This window comes from Aquarana catesbeiana, linkage group LG02, assembly GCF_042186555.1.
Source record: "Aquarana catesbeiana isolate 2022-GZ linkage group LG02, ASM4218655v1, whole genome shotgun sequence".
Taxonomy (NCBI): Eukaryota; Metazoa; Chordata; class Amphibia; order Anura; family Ranidae; genus Aquarana; species Aquarana catesbeiana.
This window is the reverse complement of record NC_133325.1, coordinates 679460775-679485781: the sequence shown is the minus strand read 5'-3', so window position 1 is coordinate 679485781 and position 25007 is coordinate 679460775. Positions and strand designations below refer to the sequence as shown.

Genomic DNA, 25007 nt, shown 5'->3' with positions numbered 1-25007 from the left:
AAGAGGAGGACAGACAGCAAAACAAATGTCACAGGGGTGATAACCCTTCCCTATGTTTTCCAAAAAGCTTAAAAAAGATTTTTTGGCTGGAGCTAAACACGTTAAAAATGTACCCGTTCAAAATTACAAACAGATTCTACTTAACAACAAACCTACAGTCCCTGTCTTGTTTGCACCGCCTGTATACTGCTGTTCAGGGTATATAGGGCCTGGTGGCCCCACACCTTTCCTTATTTTAATTTGGATGCAGGGTTCCCCTTAATATCCATACAAGACCCAAAGGGCCTGGTAATGGACTGGAGGGTACCCATGCCGTTTGTCTCACTGATTTTCATCCATATTGCCAGGACCCGACATTACATTAAACCCGCAAGCAGTTTTAAATGAGATTTTTTCCTTTAAAAATGACATTTTGTGCAGGGACTGTTCTAAACATGGGAAACACGCGCCACTTTACAGGCATACTATAGACACCCCCCAGGTATGATATTTAAAGGAATATTTCACTTTTTTTTTTACTTTAAGCATCATTAAAATCACTGCTCCCGAAAAAACGGCCGTTTTTAAAAGTTTTTTTTGCATGTCCCCTGGGGCAGGACCCGGGTCCCCAAACCCTTTTTTAGGACAATACCATGCAAATTAGCCTTTAAAATGAGCACTTTTGATTTTGAACATTCGAGTCCCATAGACGTCAATGGGGTTCTAACGTTCGTGCAAATTTTCGGTCCGTTCGCAGGTTCTGGTGCGAACCGAACCGGGGGGTGTTCGGCTCATCCCTACTAATAAAGTATCAAATCCCTAAGATCAACATAACACCCTAGGAACTAGGATAGCAGCAGCATTGGCAGAATATATAGTCCCTTAACCACAGATTTTCTTTAACGCAAGTTGACCTAGAGTAAATTCTTGGCTTTGTGTCCAATGCTCTATGGGCCTTCCCATCTGAAAAAGAAAAAAAAAACACTCTCTCAGCATTGGGTTCTGACTCCCAACATCTGCTGTCTTCCTTCTGTTTCATCTCATTTGTTGGGGCTCTGTATGTGGCAGAAACCCTTAGGCATAAACAGCAGACTGGTGTGTTTTCACATAGAGTAATGGACAACAGGGGGAAGTGTAAAGCAAAGAAGCAGTCCTGGGGTCTGTAGCCTGCACCATGTGACAGATATATTAGTGGTGTTTTTTTTTTTTATGAAGGCTTGCACTTGTAAAAATATATGGGGGTTGCTTTACTTACAAAAGGATTGATATTTCTGTCTATCTAGTCCTAAAAGATAAAACCACAGCAGGATTGGTAATCTGACTTTTAAACAATACAACTAGTTTGGCACTCCGCCCCAATGTTCCTTGCCAGCTCACATGAACTGAAGCACAACTTACTGGCTCCTAGAGCGGCCCCTTCCTGAGTGCTGCTATACAGGGGATTGATGAAAAAAACATAACCTTGCGCCAAAAAGATAAAAACTTTAAAAGCTGCTCCTCAAAACAACGTAGGCAAACTACTATGCAATGTGAAATGTGTGGATTGGGGGCGCTAAACAATAACACTAAGTGGTAATGTGCTAAAAAACAGTTACAGACCACGTGACATGGATAATGAATCAATAATAGTGACAATAAAAAATTCCAAGTGAAAAGTCCAAAATTCTACAATAATTCAAATAATTAAACCTGATGAGTCAAATCAAAAATTGCACAATAATAAAAATCATCAAAGAAAATGTCCATGAGTATTTAAGTGAATGATCTAAACATAATTACTTTTTGATCTAAACATAAACTTGATGATTCAAATCAGAAGTGTGCAGACAATCCTTCACCACTTGACAGAAATCCAAATCACACCCAATGTGCTCTAATGGAAAACCTACTCACCAGATTTCCATGACCTCTTTAACTAAAAAGAAGGTCTGGGATCGCTAGATAGGAGTACTGGAACAAGTAGACTGAAGATGGGTCCGATACCTTCTGTGTTTTACTCTCCTCACCAACACGGTTGCCCATGGGGAACAGAAGACAAGAGGAGGACCAATAGCATAATATTGTTTTATTTTAAAAAATGCCAAAGAAAATAACAAATGCCTCCTTACATTGGATGGTGCCTACCCGGCACTAGGAATAGCCCGCAATAGATGCTGGTGGAAGCCGCACGCTGCTCAGCTCACACTAGAAGGTCGGTGTGTGTCCCACTGATGCTGAGAGACAAACCAGAACCCGGAAGTGACGTGACTGTAAGGCGCCTCGACGTACGTTTCGTAATACTACGTCATCAGAAAGAGGGGTTCCTGATGATGAATTTTTGACTTTTCACTTGGAATTTTTTTGTCACTATTATTGATTCATTATCAATGTCACATGGTCTGTAATTGTTTTTTTTAGCACGTTACCACTTAGTGTTATTGTTTAGCCTCCCCCTATACAGGGAATTGCAAGAGCTTGAAACTTAAAAATCGTACACTTACACTATTTGCATTCAAAAAGAAATGTTTATTTATTTATTTTTTAGATCTGCCCAAATATGAAGCTAAAGGGTACTTAAAGGAGAAGTTCAGCCTGAGCTTTTTGGGCTGGGCTTTTCCTAAGGGTCACAGGAGCACAATTTGAATACGAATTGCGCTCCTGTGACCCGTTTTCAGCGGAGAGTGGTCTGAAGTCTGCTCTCTGCTGACATCGCTGCAATCAGTCGACTTAGGAAGTCTGGATCAGCCAGTTGCCTTGACTGATGGCAGTCTCAGCATCTCAGTGAACCACTGAGTAGGCCGCCCCCCCCCTCCACAGCTCATCGCTCCAACAAGCTTGGAGGAGCAGAGCAGGAGAGATGCTGACTGACAGTCAGCAGCTCTCCACTCCAGGAGGTGCTCGGTTCTCAGCGCAGAGAAGCCGGGGGGTAGCTGCAGCATCGGTCTGATGCTGCATCCACCTAGGTAAGTATGAATATCCAAAAAAAAAAAACCCATACTTCTCTTTTAAAGGCTTAAAGCAAGCTGTTTGAAAACTGAAAACTTTGCAAATGCTTAACAAGAGCTTGTTGTACACACTACTCTTATTACAAGCTGAAGCCTAATCACAAGGCTTTTAAAGTGAAGTTTGCAGGAAAATGCAAGGTTCCTTTCCCCATAATAGCTTTGCTATTTAAAAAATAGAGGAAATATACTTACCTTACCCACAGTTTCTATACAGTGCATCCGGAAAGTATTCACATTCATTTTTTCCACATTTTGTTATATTACAGCATTATTCCAAAATTGATTACATTCATTATTTCCTCAAAATTCTACAAACAATACCCCATAATGACAACACGAAAGAAGTATGTAATGAGCGGTGCCTGGCTTCCTCCAGACATGACGCTTGCCATTCAGGCCAAAGAGTTCAAACTTTGTTTCATCAGACCAGAGAATTTTGCTTCTCATGGTCTGAGAGTCCTTCAGGTGGTTTTCCAGGTGGGCTGTAATGTGCCTTTTACTGAGGAGTGGCTTCCGTCTGGCCACTCTGCCATACAGGCCTGATTGGTGGAGTGCTGCAGAGATGGTTGTTCTTCTGGAAGGTTCTCCTTTCTCCACAGAGAAACGCTGGAGCTCTGTCAGAGTGACCATCAGGTTCTTGGTCACCTCCCTGATTAACCACTTGCTGACCGGCTCACCTGTATACGTCGGAAAAGTGGCACGGGGGTGCAAAACAACGTACCCGTACATAGCTGCCTCGTCGCGGTGGCCCGCGATCGTGACACATAGAGGCAGAACGGGGAGATGTCTACATAAACAAGGCATTTCCCTGTTCTGCCTAGCAACATGACAGGGATCTACTGCTCCCAGTGATCAGGAGCAGTAATCTCTGTCATGTTCTAGTGAGCCCATCCCCCTACAGTTAGAACACTCCCAGGGAACACACTTAACCCCTTGATCGCCCCCCTAGTGTTTAACTCCTTCCCTGCCAGTGACATTTACACAGTAATCAGTGCATTTTTATAGCACTGATCGCTGTATAAGTGACAATGGTCTCAAAATAGTGTCAAAAGTGTCTGATCTGTCCGCCACAATGTCGCAGTCATGATAAAAATTGCAGATCGTCGCCATTACTAATTAAATAATAAAAAAAATGCCATAAATCTTTTCCCTTATTTTGTAGATGCGATAACTTTTGCGCAAACCAATCGATATATACGCTTATTGCAATTTTTTTTTACCAAAAATATGTAAAAGAATAAATATTGGCCTAAACTGAGGATTTTTTTCGTCTTTTATTTTAAATAAATGTGCAAAGATTTCAAACTAACTTCTTTAATGTTGTCATTATGGGGTATTGTTTGTAGAATTTTAAGGACAATTATAAATGTAATCCATTTTGGAATAAGGCTGTAAAATAAAAAAAAAATGTGGAAAAAGTGAAGCACTGTGAATACTTTCCGGATGCACTGTATTTATACAATAAATGGTCCCAATACTTCTGGCTGGAGAATGTTAGTGTACCAAATCTAAAGGAAAGATGCTGCACCACTGTGAAAGATTGTGTTCTCGCAAGATGGGATCCTCAGCATTCCTGGGGATGATGCTAGAAGGAAAATGACATCCCCCTTGCCTAGGCTCCGTGGGTGGAAGGTAAGTATGTTTACAGTAATAGTTTTTTCAATGCACAATGTTTTTTGTAATTTTACTGCAAGGTCTGTGTTTAAGTTTGTTTTTTTTGTTTTGTTTCCTTTTTAATAAGCGCAAGTGGAGATCCTTTTATAACATAACTTCAGTTTTAACATAAAAATTATATTTTGTAAATATAATCCATATTGTGTTATACACCATTTTTTAAATTCACAGCTTAACATCTGTACTAGTAATTAAGTGAGGCAACAAATGTTGACTTTACCTTGTATGGGAGTCTGGTAGACAGAACAATAGCTGTCCTCCCTCAGGACCTCTGATCCAATGCTGTCATTCAGGGACCCAGTGCACAAAGAGTCTTCCAAGCGATCATAAAGGTTAAACTGAACTGTAGGGTATCCACAGAAGCATTCCAGCCCTCGGATAATTGCCAAAGGATATTCCTGTGTTCAAAAAATATGAAGATAAAAAATTAAACATAAGCAGGCTAGAAGATGTCAGCTTTAAAGCAGAATGTACTACTTTCTTTTGATTTATTAAAAATGATGTTTTTCAGCAAATAAAAAATAGAATGATAATAAGTCCAAGATAATATGAGTTTTTTAGTTCCAGTAAGCAATTAGGCCAGACTAAAAAGCAAGGTTACCCAGCACATTTCAATATGCATTTCAGAATAAAAGAATTACAGAAATACCATTAGTTGATAAAATCCCAGCTTCATGTTGGATGTTGACTAAAAGCACAATGGAAGTGATCAAACTAGGCCTTATTAATCAAAGAACTGTCTGTATTGCCCTGTAGCAACTAGCTTCAAACTGTGATTCACTAAAGATAATTTTTCACTATAGGTTTGAACCTGATAGATTTCCACAGGGCAATGTAGATACCATTAAAGTGTCTGGTTCATACAGGCAACACAAAAAGATGGAGCAATGTATGTATGGCTTGGTATTTTAAGACAACTTTATGGTCAGGCAGACAAAGTTGATTATTACACTGCAGAACTAACAGCGTATAAATAAATCAGAAAGAAAACACTCATAAGTAGGAATTCATGAAATGTGTATAATGATTATAGAGTAACCATATTTTCTTTATGTATGCCATGACAATAATTCTGGAAAGGCTAAACCGTTGAGAACAGTTTTGTGATAAGAATACAGCCACATGTGCCAGGAGTTAGTTAGAGGTCCTGCAGAGTAAGAGGATAAAATTCTACCACTTTAGATTGTACATTTTCACATCAAGTTGTTTGTAAGCAGACTGTTGTATGATGTCCATGAATATGGAGAAGTGTTTTTTTTCTCCTTTTTAAATAACTACAATGGTTTGATGATATTATTATATATTTTTGTTTACTTCTGATGTGTATTTGCTACTTTTGTGTAGACTCATAGAAGCTGTTGCCCGTAGAGTCCAGCAAGCATAACCTAAACCTTACACATATGCACCTAAAGTAGGTACAAATTTTTACTGATAACAAAAGTGCAAATGTGCAAACGTGTATCAGTAAAAATTGTATATATATATATATATATATATATATATATATATACATACATACATACAGTGCCTTGAAAAAGTATTCATACCCCTTGACATTTTCCACATTTTACCATGTTACAACCAAAAATGTAAATGTATTTTATTGGGATTTTATGTGATAGACCAACACAAAATGGCATATAATTGTGAAGTGGAAGGAAAATGATAAATGGTTTTCAATTTTTTTTACAAATAAATTCTGAAAAGTGTGGCGTGCATTTGTATTCAGGCCCCTTTACTCAGATACTCCTAACTGAAATCTAGTGGAACCAATTGTCTTCAGAAGTCACCTAATTAGTAAATAGAGTCCACCTGTGTGTTAATTATTCTCAGTAGAAATGCAGCTGTTCTGTGAAGCACTCAGAGGTTTGTTAGAGAACTTTAGTGAACAAACAGCATCAAGAAAGCCAAGGAACACACCAGACAGGCCAGGGATAAAGTTGTAGAGAAGTTTAAAGCAGGGTTAGGTTAAAAAGAAAATATCCCAAGCTTTGAACATCACACTGTTCAATCCATCATCTGAAAATGGAAAGCGTATGGCACAACAGCAAACCTACCAAGACATGGCCGTCCACCTAAACTGACAGGCCAGGGAAGGAGAGCATTAATCAAAGAAGCAGCCAAGAGACCCATGGTTTCTCTGGAGGAGCTGCAGAGATCCACAGCCCAGATGGGAGAATCTGTCCACAGGACAACTATTAGTCGTGCACTCCACAAATCTGACCTTTATGGAAGAGTGGCAAGAAGAAAGCCATTGTTTAAAGAAAGCCATAAGAAGTCCATTTGCAGTTTAAGAGAAGCCATGTGGGGGACACAGCAAACATGCGGAAGAAGGTGCTCTGGTCAGATGAGACAAAAATTTAACTTTTTGGCCTAAAAGCAAAATGCTATGTGTAGTAAAAAAACTAACACTGCACATCACCCTGAACACACCATCCCCACTGTGAAACATGGTGGTGGCAGCATTATGTTGTGGGGATGCTTTTCTTCAGCAGGGACAGGGAAGCTGGTCAGAGTTTATGGGAAGATGGATGGAGCCAAATACAGTGCAATCCTAGAAGAAAACCTATCAGCGTCTGCAAAAGACTTAGGCTGGGGAGACTGTGGTGGAGGTTCACCTTCCAGCAGGACAACAACCCTAAACATACAGTCAGAGCTACGATGGAATGGTTTAGATCAAAGCATATTCATGTGTTAGAATGGCCCAGTCAAAAATGCATACCTAAATCCAATAGAGAATCTGTGACAAGACTTGAAAACTGCTGTTCACAGACGCTTTCCATCCAATCTGTTAGAGCTTGAGCTATTTTGCAAAGAAGAATAAAATGTCACTCTCTAGATGTGCAAAGCTGGTAGAGACATACCCAAAAATACTTGCAGCTGTAATCGCACGGAAAGCTGGTTCTACAAAGTATTGACTCAGGGGCTGAATACATAGGCACGCCACACTTTCACATATTTATCTGTACAAAATGTTTAAAACCATTTATCATTTTACTTCCACTTCATAATTATGTGCTATTTTGTTGTGATTTATCACATAAAATCCCAATAAAATACATTTATGTTTCTGGTTGTAACATGACAAAATGTGGAAAATCTCAAGAGGTATGAATACTTTTTCCAGGCACTGTATATATAGATATATATGCCTGCCTTTACTTTAATGGCATCCCAGTCTAAGTCCGTAGGGTTCAATATTGAGTTGGCCCACCCTTTGCATTTATAAGAGCTTCAATTCTTCTGGGAAGGCAATCCACAAGGTTTAGGAGTATGTCTATGGGAATGTTTGACAATTATTCCAGAAGTGCATTTGTGAGGTCAGGCACTGATGTTGGAGAGAAGGCCTGGCTAGCAGTTTGTGCTCTAATTCATCCCCAAGGTGTTCTGTTGAGTTGAGGTCAGGTGCAGGCCAGTCAAGTTCCTGCACCCCAAACTCGCTTGCTTTGTGCACTGGTCCAAATCATTTGGTGAATGGGGATTATGGTGTGGGGTTGTTTTTCAAGGGTTGGGCTTGGCCCCTTAGTTCCAGTGAAGGGACACCTAAGGCATCAGCATACCAAGACATTTTGGACCATTTCATGGTCCAAGTGCACAAAGCAAGGTCCATAAAGACGTGGATGAGTGAGTTTGGGGTGAAGGAACTTGACTGGCCTGCACAGAGTCCTGACCTCAACCCGATAGAACACCCTTTGGATGAGTGCACATACTGCGAGCCAGGCCTTCTCTCCAACATCAGTGCCTGACCTCACAAATGCAGTTCTGGAAGAATGGTCAAACATTCCCATAGACACACTCCTAAACCTTGTGGACAGCCTTCCCAGAAGAATTGAAGCTGTTATAGCTGCAAAGGATGGGCCAAATCAATGTTGAACCCTATGGACTAAGACTGGGATGCCATTAAAGTTTATGTGCATGTAAAGGCAGGCGTCCCAATACTTTTGATAATATAGTGCAGTGTTTCTCAATTCCAGTCCTCAAGGCGCCCCAACAGGTCATGTTTTAAGGCTTTCCATTATTTTGCACAGGTGATTTATTCAGTTTCACTGCCTTAGTAATTAACACAGCTGTTTCATCTGAGTGAAATCCTGAAAACATGACCTGTTGGTGCGCCTTGAGGACTGGGGTTGAGAAACACTGATATAGTATATAGTATAGGAAAAATAAATAAATAAATATATATGTATATTTCCTTCTTTTGGGTTAACCACTGGATGCTCACGCCTGATCCGTGGAAGAGCACGTCCATTGGTGTATGGCGATTGTCCCCTGAAAGTGCGCCATTGAGGATGATCTTCATTGAAGCTGAGCGGTCACCTGTGTAGGAGGTCTGGGAGATCCTAGCAGCGTTCCTGTTGCTCTACTAAGCCTGTTTAGACCCCCCTGTGTAAGGGCGGTTGCAGGCTTTCTGGTAAGCCTCCATTGTTTCTATTGAAGGGTGACGGGCAGCACAAGTGGTGAAAATACAGACCCTGGTCACGCATTGGAAATCTTCCTTTTGGATATTTTTATTTATGAACTATTTTTAACTGCTTGCCGACCAGCTGCCACAGTTATACTGCAGCAGGTTGGCACGGTTGCACAAATTGTAGTAGCTGTACGTCGACTCTTTAAGATGCTATAGCAATGTCCGCCGGGCACCCGCGATCACTCCTGACAGGAGAACGGGCTCTGTGTGTGCAAACACACAAATCCCGGTTCTGTCAGGGGAGTAGAGACAGATCGTTCGTTCCTACTAAGTAGGAACAACGATATATGTCTCCTCCCCCAGTCAGTCACATAGCCCCACAGTTAGAAACACACCTAGGGAACACACTTAATCCCTTGATCACCCCCTAGTGTTAACCCCTTCCCTGCCAGTGACATTTATACAGTAATCAGTGGCTATTTTTAGCTCTGTCGGAATTTCTGACCACAAATGTTTGAGAGCAGGTTCTCAAATTTTCCGACAATGTCACTTGTTGTCAGAAAGTCCAATCGTGTGTACACAAGTCCGTCGCACAAAAGCTTGCGCATGCTCAGAATCAAGCAGAAGGAGCCGCATTGGCTATTGAACCTTTTTCTTGGTTTGTCATACATCTTGTACGTCACCGAGTTCCTGACGTTTGGAATTTCCGACAACATTTGTGTGACCGTGTGTATGCAAGAAAAGTTTGAGCTAACATCCTTTGGAAAAAATCCATGGTTTTGTTGTCGGAATGTCCGATTGTGTGTACGCGGCATTAGATCTTTTGTTTCATGCTAAAATCATGTTATATTTTTCAAACTATATTTCAAATATTACTGGGCTGTCCAGAGTACATAAAGTATACATATAGTACATTACCTACAATATTTAAAGCCCAATACTTGACCATTTTTTTTTTAAAAGGGTCCCCCCAGGAAAAAACAAAAATAGCTCAGGCTGCAAAATTCACCTTCAAACAAAATGATGCATCTCTCAGAGCAGTGGAGTTTAGGTAAAAACTGGAAGTCACAATCTGCCTAAGCTGTGGTTTCCTTTCACCCACGGCACAATGCGTTTCGGCGCATCTGCCCCTGTCTGTGTACTCACTGGTAAGGCAAAATAAAATACTTGAGGACTATGGAGTTGCCAGCTGCCTTTTTTCGATGACTGTCTTCAATTCAGAGCTGTCCAATGCATTATCTCTGCCACTAGATGTTTTCAGTCTTCAGGGATGAACAGGACCCAGTTTCACTCAAGCAGCCCTCCACATTCAGGCAACATTGAGGGTATATTGTGAGTGCAGGGCAGAAAATGCCAACTCAATGCGTAATCATAGCGCCCTTCACACAGTGGTGATGTTATCACATCATCTCTGCTATCTGCATTAGTGGGAAACACTCAGGGGGTTATTTACTAAGATGAATGCACTGCGCTGGTTCAGACCTTAATTGGTGCACTGGATAGATCCTTAATCCAGCGTGTGAACCAGCACACACACAGGAGTACCTGCACGCGAGAATGTTTCCAGCGCGATAGGATCGCACTGGTTCTCGGCGAGGTACATCTCGCACTCGCTGCAATAGGAAAAATACATCTTCCTATTAAAGCAGCGCAAGAAAAAATGCATGGGTTCCCCCTTCGGGTGCATGCCAGGCCCTTCGGTCTGGTATGGATATTAAGGGGAACCCCCTACGCCAAAAAAAGGGTGTGGGGGTCCCCCCAAATCCATACCAGACCCTTATCCGAGCACGCAGCCCGGTTGGTCAGGAAAGGGGGTGGGGAAGAGCGAGCACCCCCCCCTCCTGAACCGTACCAGGCCGCATGCCCTCAACATGGGGGATGGGTGCTTTGGGATAGAGGAGCGCGCTGCGGCCCCCCCACTCCAAAGCACCTTGTCCCCATGTTGATGAGGACAAGGGCCTCATCCCGACAACCCTGGCCGTTGGTTGTCGAGTCGCTGTTGAGTCAACAGCTGTCAGCTGACTTCCCACTTAATGTAAAAAAAAAAAAAAAGGCCGGCTAAAAAAAAAAATCTTGAAAAAAAACAGCGAGGGGTCCCTCCAGGTCCATACCAGGCCCTTGGGTCTAGTATGGATTCGGAGGGGACCCCCATGCCAAAATTTTTTTTGAAATGGCGCGGGGGTCCCCCCAAAATCCATACCAGACCCTTATCTGAGCACGCAGCCTGGCAGGTCAGGAAATGGAGGGGACGAGCGAGCGCCCCCCCTCCTGAACCATACCAAGCCGCATGCCCTCAACATGGGGGATGGGTGCTTTGAGGCCTCTTCCCAACAACCCTTGTCTGGTGGTTGTCGGGGTCTGCGGGCGGGGGGCTTATCAGAATCTGGAAGCCCCTTTTAACAAGGGGGCCCCCAGATCCCGCCTCCCTATGTGAATGAGTATGGGGTACATTGTACCCCTACCCATTCACCTGGATAAAAATAATGTAGTTTTAAAAAATACAGTAGACAGTTTTTGACAAGTATTTAATATGCAGCTCCGGGGGTCTCTTCTGACTTCTCCACTCTCTTCTCCACGCTCTCCGGTTCTTCTCCAGTTGTCCTGTGCCTTGTGCCAGGTTCTTCTGCTCTTTTGCCTGCTCTTTTGCTAGCTCTTGCCAGGTCTTCGTTGTCTTCTCCCCTCTTCTCTTCTTCCAATGTTGACTCGTAGCTGTCTCCCGCTGTAATGCTGTGTGCGCCATGCCCAATGACTTATATAGGCATGGGATGGGATCACTGGGTGATGTCATCCGTTGACCCCGCCCCCTTATGACATTACAGCCCGGGCATGATGGGTATGTGACCTCACAAGGGGGTGTGGCATTCTGATGATGTAATCCGATTGCCACGCCCCCATCGTTATTTAAGAAATGCGGGACATCGGCCCTGACAGATCAGCGGGACGCAGCATCGGAGGAAGGTTGTCGACGGGAGCGGAGAAAGAAGAACACCGGACAAAGAAGATAGAAGAAGAGCGGAAGAAGAAGCAGGGGGAGAAGGAGAAGCGCGGAGGATGAAGATGCGGGAGAAGATGGAGGAAGTCCGGAGGAAGAAGCTGAGAAGATTTGTAATAAAAGACTTGTCAAAAACTGTCTACTGTATTTTTTACACTATGCTACTTTTTTTACAGGTGAATGGGTAGGGGTACAATGTACCCCATACTCATTCACATGGGGGGGCCGGGATCTGGGGGCCCCCTTATTAAAGGGGGCTTCCAGATTCCGATAAGCCCCCCACCCGCAAACCCCGACAACCACCGGGCAAGGGTTGTCGGGAAGAGGCCCTTGTCCCCATAAACATGGGGGCAAGGTGCTTTGGGGTGGGGGGGCAGAGCCCCCGCTGCCCCAAAGCACCCATCCCCCATGTTGTGGGCATGCGGCCTTGTATGGTTCAGGAGGGGGGGCATGCGCTTGTCCCCTCCCTTTCCTGACCTGCCGGGCTGCGTGCGGATAAGGTTCTGGTATGGATTTTGGGGGGACCCCAACGCCATTTTTTTAAAAATTTTGGCATGGGAGTCCCCTTCGGATCCATACTAGACCCAAGGGCCTGGTATGTACCTGGGGGGGACCCCACGCTGTTTTTTTTACAATTTTTTTTTTTAAGCCGGCATTTTTTTTTTCTACATTGAGCGGGAAGTCAGCTGACAGCTGATGACTCATAGGTTGTTAAGGACACGGCGGCCGGCTTCCCGGTCCCCTTCTTAGCAACCAGCTATATACAGTGTAAAAAAAAAGAAATTAAAAAATGCAAATTGCGGTAAAAATGCAGTACTTGCAGGTCCATTGAAATCGATTACAAGCAAAACGCTGCATTTTGCGGGGAAAAAGTCCCCGACCCTTTCCAAAAACGCAGAGGCACAAAAATGCATTGATGTGAACATGTTCCATAGGAACCCATGTTAAAAAATTCCCATGCATTTCTGCAAAATGCAAAATGCATCAAAAAACGCATTAGTGTGAATAGAGCCTAAGGCCCCTTTCACACTGGGGCGGGGGGGCATCTGCAGTAAAGCGTCGCTATTTTTAGCTCCGCTTTACTGTCGTTTTAGCGGCGTTATTCGGCTGCTAGCGGGGCGGTTTTAACCCCCCACGGGGCGGTTTTAACCCCTCTGCTAGCGGCCGAAAAGGGGTTAAATCCGCCCGCAAAACGCCGCTGGATCGGCATTTTGCCGGCGGTATTACAGCGATGCCCCATTGATTCTAATGGGGAGGAGCAGTGAGTTCACCGCTCCAAAGAAGCTGCTAGCTGGACTTTTTGTGACGCCCTGCCAGCGCACTGCTCCAGTGTGAAAGCCTTCACTGGAGTGAATGGAGCCACTTCTTTAGGGCGTTTTTCAGGCGCTATTTTTAGTGCCGTAGCGCCTAAAAACGTCCCAGTGTGAAAGGGGCCGAAAAAAAGTCCTGCTAGCAGCATCTTTGGAGTGGTGTTTAAACCGCTCCTGCCCATCAATGGGATCAATGGGAAATCAATGGGACAGTGCGGCTATACCGCCGGCAAAACGCCGATGTGGTAGCATTTTGCGTGCGGATTTAACCCCTTTTCGGCCGCTAGCGAGGTTGAAACCGCTAGCGGCCGAATACCGCTGGTAAAGCAGCGCAAAAAATAGCGCCGTTTTACCGCTGCCGCCCGCACCGCCCCAGTGTGAAAGGGGCCTAAGGCTCCCCTCACATGGACAGACCTTTCAGGTCCGCCTCGGACCTGAACGGACACTCCATAGACCTCTATGGAGGGCCAGATGTCAGTGGTGACATGTCCGCTGACATCCGACCCACTCCAATCCTAAAAAGTGTAACGGAGGAAAAACCTATTTTTCCACCCATGTGCGGATCGGATTGGGTGACGACAGACTCTACAGTCCGTTATCATCCGATCCCCCATAGAGGAGAGCGGCACTCTGACAGGTCTGTCCCTGCACAGTGTGCAGAGACAGACCTGTCATCTGCCTGCCCAGTGGGGATCGACGGAGCAATCCCCCGCTGAGCAGAGCAGGCTCCGTACATGGGGTACAAAGTCCCATTGTGTGTATGAGGCTTAAACACCAGAAATTAAAGTTTTCATATCTTTAAAGGTCACCATACACTGGCCAATCAGTTAGATCTTCCATAAATTAGATTCAGTGCAAGAGCCTGTTTGATTTTCTACAATAAGAAGTAATTCTTACAGTGCATCTTCCTATTATCGCTTTAGCCTAATGCTCTCTTTCCACTATTTCGAACCCCAAAGTTGCGTGATTTACAATGTGCTTTTTCGGCTTGTTTTCCACTATTGCAACTTGTCATGCCAATAGGGACTGAAAAGTTGCATCACAAGTTCTACCCCATGATTTACAATGAGTACCGTTCATATGTGTGCGACTTCAAGTCGCAGAAACTTCAAAGTAGTCCCTGCACTACTTTGGTCCCACTTTGATGCGACTTGTGGTCCATAGACCTCAAAAATACAGAGGCATTGCTTCAAGTTTTGGCAAAAAGTTGTGGGAAACTCGTGGAAAAAAACACGCAACTTGCAATAGTGGAAACCGAGCCTTAATGCCGTGTCATGCGACTAATTCAAAACATCTGAGAAAAAGTCGCAATGAAGTTGGAACAAAGTAGTGCAAGAACTTTTTTTGGAGTTGCACCAATTAGAACGGGGGAACATTGAAATACATGTGTTTTGACTTGTCCTACGACTTCACACGTGTCAAGTTGCACAACAACTCGCAGTAGTGGAAAGAGAGCCTAAGGCCATTTGGGACTGAAAAGTTGCATCACAAGTTGTACCCCATGATTTACAATGAGCACCGTTCATATGTGTGCGACTTGCTTATGCACATGCTGTATACACAGCGGGCACACATCTTTATTACAGAAATCCATATTTGGCATGGAAATTAACCACTTGCTTACTGGGCACTTAAACCCCCCTGCTGTCCTGACCAATTTTCAGCACTGATCCATTTTGAATGACAATTGCGCGGTCATACTTAGCCAAATGTTTTTTTTTTTTTTAAGTTCCTAACTTGAGAAACCAGCTGGTACACAATGTGGTCAACCCACCTAAAACTATAAAACTGTTCCCCCAGATGAAAGGTTTTTACAGATGCCAAAAATGCCTACCCTGCCGTGTGAGAAAAAACAGCCAAGGAAAAAGATATCTTTCAAATCTAGGTCTGGAAAAGAGTATCAAATTAAGGAATTGATCACTTGTGGCAGTACTCACGTCACATATGTGATCAAACGTCCCTGCCGATTACAGTATGTGGGAAGAACCACTAGCCCTCTTTATGTCAGAATTAGAGAACATATAAATAATATTAAAAAAGGTTTCCCAAAACATATTCTTTCCAGGCATTTTGTGAGTTCCACAACAGAGATCCCACAGGATTCATTTTTTATGGTATAGATTTGATTAGTGATTACTGGAGGGGTGGAAATAAAAGAATAAAAGTGTCCCAGAACGAAACTAAGTGGATATACCGCCTAGGGAGTCTGGTAACCAGAGGGTTGAATGTGGACATTGATCTTAATTGTTTTTTATCTAATTTTTAATAATGAGGTTTTTATCTGCAGTTGGAAGTAAGGGTTCATGTGCTCATTTTTTTAATTTTTTACACAATTTTGGATATATTTCAATATAGCACACATAAAGTAAGTTACTTTTTCCTCATACTGGTTTCTTTACTCCTCATCCATTCACTCTTATATACAGTGTGAGCTGTTACTATATCCCCTATAGATATTTATTATAATAGGGATAGGAATTTGCTTCTTTCCGATATCTTCCTTTTTATTTTATTTTATTTTTATTTTTATTATTTTTTTATATTTTTTTATCTTTATTTTATTTTTGTTTTGTTTTATTTTATTTTATTTTTATTTATTTTCTTATTTTTATTTTAATTTTAATTTTCATATTTTATTTTTATTTTTATATTTATTTTTATCATTTTTTATTTACTTATCCTTGATATATTCTCTTGGGATTTTTTGGCATATTAGAATATATTTTCCCCATAATATGTCTATATTTATTAATACTGGTATATATCCATCTTTATTTTATTTATTTTTCATTATGTTATATAATTTTACAAGGTAATATCTGGATTGCACCAGGTTTTTTCATCACTGCCATTTCATATAAACACTTTTTTCAACCTATACCACTAGATGGCGCCTAAGGAGGGTTGGTATTAGACCTTTATGTGGGGATACTCTTTCTTTAATTCAGATGGCGCTAGTTGAATAATGTTATTCAGGTTCACATTCCCCTGGTGATCTATTTGGCATATTCTGATTGGACCCGCTTACTGCTCGTTTGTAGCACTTGGCGAGGGATTGGCTGCAGTGATGATTATACCCAGCGCCTGAAGTCCATGTGATGAAACGCATAAGGTGGGACTATCTTGAAACGCATTACGTCATATCCGAATATCGTGGTTCCGAATATACGACCAGTGGAATGCAATCGGCGATTCAGGGTAGTGTTGCTTCCCCGCGTCGTTTGGAGAGTACGAGAGCCTGCGAGCTCCCTCTCCCCTTAAACTTTTAAAGTCTATTCCTTGGATACTTCTTTTACTTCTAATAAACGAATGAGACAGAGTTACGCTATGTGGACTACTTTTTCTTTTTTATGAAATACACCATGTGGATGCCTGGCCGGGAACTTCATTAAATCAGGAGATAGTGGAGTTTTTCCCCCCTCCCTCCTTCCCTGTCGATGGATGACCCTGAGCCGTGTTGCTGGGAGCTGGAAGAACATCAGCACCTTGGGACCAACACTTTACGCTCACACCCCTGCAGGGGTAGGGCGCTCCGGTGAGTGCAAACACATACGGGGAACATTGTCACCAATTTCTGCATTTTTCACCTATATCCCATTGCAAAAGAGGATTTCAAACATATTGGATGGAACACTACGTCACCTTTATGGACATTCTAATTTTGTTTTTACTAGATTAACACATTATATATGTCTTTACACAATACACAGCTGGCTGATTAATTGAACCATTGCTGTTTTTTCAATTGCACATGGATTTACATATATTTTTTAATTGCACATTGATTTATATAATATAATTTTTACACATATTTATTATACTTTTGCACTTGCCACTTTAGACTTTTACTGTAAAGGATCAATATCAATGAGACTTATAAGCATATGTCACTTGTTTTTTTTTTTTTTTTGTGTGTTTTTCACTCACATATTTGAGTACAGTGATTGAACTCTAACTATCATACGCATATTGTTCATAGTTTTTTTGCACATATCTATCACCTGCCACTTTATATCCTTAACAGGACAGGAAAGATTAGTCATTGTACTCATACATATTTACTATTTTTATAACAGCACCATTCCCTATTTTTTAGTTTTTTAAAGGGGGCTTCCAGATTCCGATAAGCCCCCCGCCCGCAGACCCCCACAACCACCGGCCAAGGGTTGTGGGGATGAGGCCCTTGTCCCCATCAACATGGGGACAAGGTGCTTTGCGGGGGACCCCAAAGCACCCTCCCAATGTTGAGGGCATGTGGCCTGGTACAGTTCAGGAGGGGGGGCTCTCTCGCCCCCCCTCTTTTCCTGCGGCCTGCCAGGTTGCGTGCTAGGATAAGGGTCTGGTATGGATTTTTAGGGGAACCCCACACCATTTTTTTTTTTAATTTTGGTGTGGGGTTCCCCTTAAAATCCATGCCAGACCTGAAGGGCCTGGTATGGATTTTGAGGGGCACCCCACGCCATTTTTTTTTTTATTTTTGGCGTGGGGTTCCCCTTAATATCCATACCAGACCTGAAGGGTCTGGTATTGAATTTTGGGAGAACCCCACACATTTTTTTTTCTGAATTTTGTTTGTTTTCTTAATGCTGTTTTTATCAATGAACTTTTATGTGTTTTGCCGGACCGACATTTCATTATAGCCGCATGAAGTGAACCAGCGTTAAAAAAAAAAAAAAAAAAGTCTAGAGGTGCACCTGTTCAACCTATGCAAATGCTTTTACGTTGCCTGACATTTACTGATATTTTGCCGGTGCAGTGAACCAAAGTATTTGAACAAGCGCAAATGCCGTTTGAGCATACGCAGTGCATAAATTCACCTCCCGCAGTTTAAATGTATTTGCCGGCCCTGCAGGCTTGTTCAGAGAAAGTCACTTTCTCATTCTATTTTGGCCATATTTGTGACTTGGGCAGTTAGTACTACACTTCCCCACATCACCCCACATCACCCCCATATTATTGGCACTTCCAGCTTGTTTAAATTTGAAGTTAAAGATGCCATGCACCAGGTCTATAGTGGCGTACAGATCATCTCTTCCCGTGCGCCGGAAAGAGAATTGTAAATGGGGGATCGCGCTGTGTTACCGGCGCAAATGCTCTGTAAATACGAAAATGTCATTTGCGCATCGGCGTGCACTGCAAGTCATGGCGCAAATGCTTCATAAATCAGACCCTCAGCCTGAAAAAGAAATGAAGATGAAGAGGACTCTTCGGTGTCATGTGATCAGCTTGAATCTTAAAAAGGAAGTATAAAAAAATGCAAGAAATAAACATTGGGAAGTACAAAGGGGGAGGGGGGTTGATTTGGAAAGATGCCCATAGCTCTGAGTTGGGCTTTTATTCCTTTTTCTTAACTGCAGACATTCATTGTTGCTGTACACACAATATAAAAATATACCTTCCCTTTATCACAGTTCCCACTTGATATGTATCTTTTTGATTTCTGTCTTCTAATATGGTTCTATGTTGAATGCATGATGCAGATAGTTACAACGTGAAGCCTCCATTTGATATTTGTGCATTTACAAACATCCTTTATACTGTCAATTTTGCCTTTTCATTAAAAATGATTTTGTAAAGAGAAAAACATGTTGAGGTGTCTTGCACTGTCTCTCCATGTAATGTTCTAATCCCTTTCCTTTATTTTCCCGGAACATCTCATTTATAAACTAGAAGAGTGGAAATTACCACGCAGATATTACACACTAGGCCTGTTTCAGCGTGTCTCAGACTTGAATTAAATTACTCTTCTTTAAATATCTTCCAAAAGGGTCACTTTGACACCAAAAAATACAGTATATTCCAAACTGATCTACTAACATGTTGACTTTGACGTGTGCCTGTGAATGTGGTCTTCTTTTCATACCAGTACTTAATATTAATTCATGAATACTGATAAACAATACAATAAAACAAATATCTTATGCTTCTGGTGTCCAGCTAACAGCCTGCAGCATCTGGCATCTGGCATCTGGCATGAAGAACATAATAACGACAAAGACTTTCTAAAAATGTCAGCTACAATGATCAGGAGCAAGTATAGAGGTAATTATGCATAGTAGTATGCCAGCAGTAGCAGCTGCAGAAATATGTTATTATTTTTATATTTATTATCAATATTTTTCCAAATCATTTCCAAAGTACCACCCTCATTTATGGTTTTGTTGATATTCAACCTATACTACTGGAACATTGATTACTCCACTTAAGTCTATATTCAGTTAAAAAAAACAAAAAAAAAAAAAAACCAAACATACTAAATAAATAAAACACACATTGTAAAACAAAGAAGAAGCATACAACTATATATAAACAACCATAAATAAAAAAATATGAAACCTAGAATAAAAGGCATATAAAATCCTAAAATGAAAGGAGCAAGCACACACAATCCAAATGAATAGAGTTGTAGTAGTATTTGCAATAAAATGGTGGTTACATAGTTACATACATAGTTAGTCAGGTTGAAAAAAGTCCAAAAAAAAATATATATCATCATACAATCCCATATACACAATCCTATACCCACAGTTGATCCAGAGGAAGGCGAAAAAACCCCAGCAAAGCATGATCCAATTTGCTACAGCAGGGAACAGAGAGGCAATCAGAGAGGCAATCAGATTTTCCCTGGATCACCTTTACCTATAAATGTCAGTACCTAATTATATAATGTACATTTAGGAAAGAATCCAGGCCTTTCTTAACGTCTACTGAGCTGGCCAGAACCACCTCTGGAGGGAGTATATTCCACATTTTCACAGCTCTGTGAAGAAACCTTTCCATATTTGGAGATGAAATCTCTTTTCCTCTAGGCGTAAAGAGTGCCCCCTTGTCCTCTGTGTTGACTGTAAGTGAATAACTCAACACTAAGTTCACTATATGGACCCCTTATATATTTCTACATGTTGATCACATCCCCCCTTAATCGCCTCTTCTCAAGAGAGAATAAATTCATTGCCTCTAATCTTTCCTCATAGCTGAGCTCCTCCATGTCTTTTATCAGTTTGGTTGCCCTTCTCTGTACTTTCTCCAGTTCCCCGATATCCTTTATGAGAACTGGTGCCCAAAACTGAACTGCATATTCCATATGAGGTCTTACTAATGATTTGTACAGGGCCAAAATTATATCTCTCTCTCTGGATTCCATACCCTAATACAAGAAAGGATTTTGCTCGTTTTGGAAACCGCAGCTTGGCATTGCATGCTATTTTTGAGCTTATAATCTACCAAACACCCCAGATCCTTTTCCACTACGTATCCCCCCAGTTGTACTCCCCCTAGTATGTCTGATGCATTCATATTCTTAGCCCCCAAGTGCAAAACTTTACATTTATCTACATTAAACCTCATCGGCCACATAGTCGCCCAATTAAACAGTGCATTGAGGTTGGCTTGTAAGTTGGCGACATCCTGTAAGGACGTTATTCCACTGCCTTTGTTTGGTGTCATCTACAAAGAAATGGTACTTTTAATCCCAGACCCTATATCATTTATAAAGATACAAAAAAGTTAGGGTGCCAACACTGAACCTTGGGGTACAACACCGGATAACCTTAGACCATTCAGAGTAATGCCCCTTACACACGGTCGGACTTTGTTCGGACATTCCGACAACTAAATCCTAGGATTTTTTCCGACGGATGTTGGCTCAAACTTGTCTTGCATACACACGGTCACACAAAGTTGTTGGAAAATCCGATTGTTCTAAACGCGGTGACGTAAAACACGTACGTCAGGACTATAAACGGGGCAGTAGCCAATAGCTTTCATCTCTTTATTTATTCTGAGCATGCGTGGCACTTTGTCCGTCGGATTTGTGTACATACGATCGGAATTTCCGACAACGGATTTTGTTGTCGAAAAATTTTATATCCTGCTCTCAAACTTTGTGTGTCGGAAAATCCGATGGAAAATGTGTGATAGAGCCTACACACGGTCAGAATTTCCGACGACGAGGTCCTATCACACATTTTCCATCGGAAAATCCGACCGTGTGTACAGGGCATTAGAGTCATTAACCACTACTCTTTGAATTCGGTCTTTTAGCCAGTTTTCTATCCATTTACAAACTGATCTTTCCAAGCCTGTAGACTTTACCTTACACATTACCCGTGTGTGGGGAACTGTATTGAACGCTTTTGCAAAATCCAAATATACCACATCCACAGCCACCCCTCTGTGCAAGGTTTTACTTACCTCTTCATAGAAAGAAATTTTTTCATGCACCCATGCTGTCTGTTGCTTAAAATATTTTTTCCAGCAAAAACTCATCTATGTGGTCTTTTATTAAACTCTCCAGTATCTTCCCAACTATAGACGTTAAACGAACAGGTCTATATTTTATTGCTAAAGACTTTGTTCCCTTTTTAAATATAGGCTCCACATTGGCCAATCCAGTGGTACTATTCCAGTCATTAATGAGTCCCTAAAAATTAGATACAATGACTTTGAAATGACAGAGCTAAATTCTTTTAGGATCCCTGGGTGGATGTCATCTGATCCAGGTGTTTTATCCACCTTTATTCTGTCTAAATATTTCTGGACCATATCAGTTTTGAGCCATTGTGGATCATTTGGGGTTGTGCCAATACTACCCCATTATGGACTTGAGCTCCTCCATGCTCCTTTGTATACACAGAGCTGAAGAAATTATTTAATAAATTTGTCTTCTCTTTGTCCCCAGTCACCCACTCTAGATTATTTTGTAAAGGGCCTTCATGCTCAGACCTGACCTTTATACTATTAATATATTTGAATAATTTTTTTGGGTTTGTCCTACTTTCTTTTGTAATCTGTCATTCATTTTGAATTTTTGCGTCCTTGATTTCCTTTTTACATATTCTGTTATTTTCTTTGCAACATTTAAATGATGATAGTGTTCCTTCGTTTTTATATTTTTTTATAAATTGCACAATTGCAAAAACATGTTAAATAAAGCAATAGCTCTTCATAAAACTCAAGAGCCCCATGGCCTAAAGCAACATCTGTGTACTTGGACAGTAAATCAAAATCAGAATTCATGAAAAAAATGTATGCAATCATTATATAGCCCTTCCATAAGAAAAACAGCAAAATATAGGAGAGGACAGTGAGCACTTCCTATCATACAGGTTATATGGGCAGCACTAATCTGAGAACCTGGGTCAATGGCCTTTTGGCTTATGATGATGACGTCAGTTTGGGAACAGTTCGACATGTTTCTGAGATCATTCAGAACTCATTAACTGATGCATTTTATCTGCAGTTGACCTCCTTGTGACCTGCATTTGATCTGATTGGTTTTGCATTTGCATTGACTTGAATAGGAATACAAAACTAGTTTGAAGTGAACAAAAGCTTGTTGATGCAAGCCCTAAAGTGGAGGTTTATATATTACATCAATCAGAAGCAGCCCTAGCATGTAAAGTACATTGGTTCACATTTGTATGCATGATAATCATCTGTGTAGCCCAGTGGATCGATAACAGTTATGTCTTAGCATATTGTTTAATGTAGTATACTTACAATGCCAATTGCAGCGCTAAAATAAGTTTCAGCCAGTTCCTTTTTTAAAACGGTATAAAATCCACAAATAGAATATAATATATTGCAGCTTTCTGTTTCCTAAATGTGGTGGCTGGGTTGGTATTCTTATTTTCAGCTTGTTTCCCTTTATCTTCACCTGGTGATCCAGCCAGCCAGTCTGGATAGAGACACCTTTGGACACCCGCATTGCCAATTTAGGGATAGTTAGATGAGTTAGAAGAATTGGATGAACTTGTCTAATAAATGAAAGCTGAACTCCAGCTAACATTTTTTAAGCAGTTACAGCAACAGTGTGTTTGTTTTTTTCCTTTTAGGATAAAGGTTTTACATAAATTAATAAAAGCTGACCATTGTAAGCAACCTTTCCAGTGTTAAATGGTTTGTCTCAAACCTCTAATTTACCACATTTACAAAACAGCTTGGTCTGTTAAAGGAAGTTGAAAAATAACAGATTTACTGGCTGGATCCACAGGTGAAAAATCAAGGGAAAAAAGCCTAAGGGCCCATTCACACAAGAACGCAGTGTGGGAAACCTGTGTTTTGTGCACATTTCCCGCATCGCATTCAAACACTCTGGGTGTGTGTGTGTGATGCTTTGGGTGTCAATGTACTCCTAATGGCACACCAAATGCAGGTTGCACATGAATGGCACTAATTGGCACAGAAATCACACAGGAACTCGGACTGCATTTATGCATGATTTAAACCTGCACTAAAAAGGAAACAAATGCAGCCATCACAGCGAAGGATTGCTAATGCAATATATACAATATTCGGACTACAAGAAAATGGTGCCTGGTCACACACAGGATCAGCAGACTTCAAAACTGAAATAGTAAAAGATGATGAGAATTGGCTGCAGCTTTGTTTTCCACCCATATAAGAAACCCCCCATAATGCACTTTGCCCATGTGGGGCTTAATCATAGAGGCCTCTATGATTAAGCTCCATATGAGTGACATGCTTTTGGGGGGGGGGGTTCTCCTATGGGTAGAGAACCGAGCTGAAGCTGATTCTCATCATCTTTTAATATTTCAGCTTTACGGTTTTCTCATCCTGTGTACAGCCAGACACCATTTTTTTGTAGTCCAATTATTGTATGCCAGCTACAGGACTCACCTTCTGGAGCATTAGAGCAGTACAATTTTTTATTAGTTTAGCCCACATATACAGTATTTGCTTTTGGGTTTGGACACACTTTAAATCCACGTTTTGAATCATAATTACTAATGTTATCACTAAAATTAAGAGAAATGAAACCCCTGGTATCTCCAAAATACAATACAAATTTGTAAATTTTGTAAAAAAAATTACAAAAAAAAAAAGTCCCGTACGCGGCTAGGCTCCCAAAAAGTCCCACACATGTGGTATCCCCATACTCAGGAGAAGCAGCTAAATGAAATTTGGGGTGCAATTCCACATATGCCCATGGCAAAAAAAAAAAAAAAAATGTCACTTTCCCGCAACTTGTGTCACAATATACATTCCATGGACTCAACATGCCTCTCAGCAAATAGCTTGGGGTGTCTACTTTCCAAAATGGGGTCATTTGGGGGGGGGTTGCCATCTGGGCATTTTATGGCCTTCAAAACTGTGATAGGTAGTGAGGAGTGAAATCAAAAATTTACGCCCTTAGAAATCCTGAAGGTGGTGATTGGTTTTCGGGGCCCCGTATGCGGCTAGGCTCCCAAAAAGTCCCACACATGTGGTATCCCCATACTCAGGAGAAGCAGCTGAATGTATTTTGGGGTGCAATTCCACATATGCCCATGGCATTTTTTTTTTGTCATTATTCAATCACTTGGGACAAAAAAAAAAAATATTCAATGGGCTCAATATGCCTCTCAGCAATTTCCTTGGGGTGTCTACTTTCCAAAATGGGGTCATTTGGGGGGTTTGTACTGCCCTGCAAATTTTAGCACCTCAAGAAATTACATAGGCAGTCATAAACTAAAAGCTGTGTAAATTCCAGAAAATGTACCCTAGTTTGTAAACGCTATAACTTTTGCGCAAACCAATAAATATACGCTTATTGACATTTTTTTTTACCAAAGACATGTGGCCGAATACATTTTGGCCTAAATGTATGACTAGAATTGAGTTTATTGGATTTTTTTTATAGCAAAAAGTAGAAAATA

The 25007-nt window shown here is 41.4% G+C and overlaps 1 protein-coding gene across 1 annotated transcript in view; it reads right to left on the bottom strand.

Annotated features, from left to right (window-relative positions):
- The window catches only part of WSCD1 (WSC domain containing 1), a 348299-nt gene that overhangs the window by 37663 nt on the left and 285629 nt on the right, over window positions 1-25007 (bottom strand). The window contains exon 6 of the mRNA XM_073616736.1: window positions 4858-5035. Coding sequence (XP_073472837.1) covers window positions 4858-5035 — 178 coding nt within the window. The remainder of the gene's footprint in view (window positions 1-4857; window positions 5036-25007) is intronic.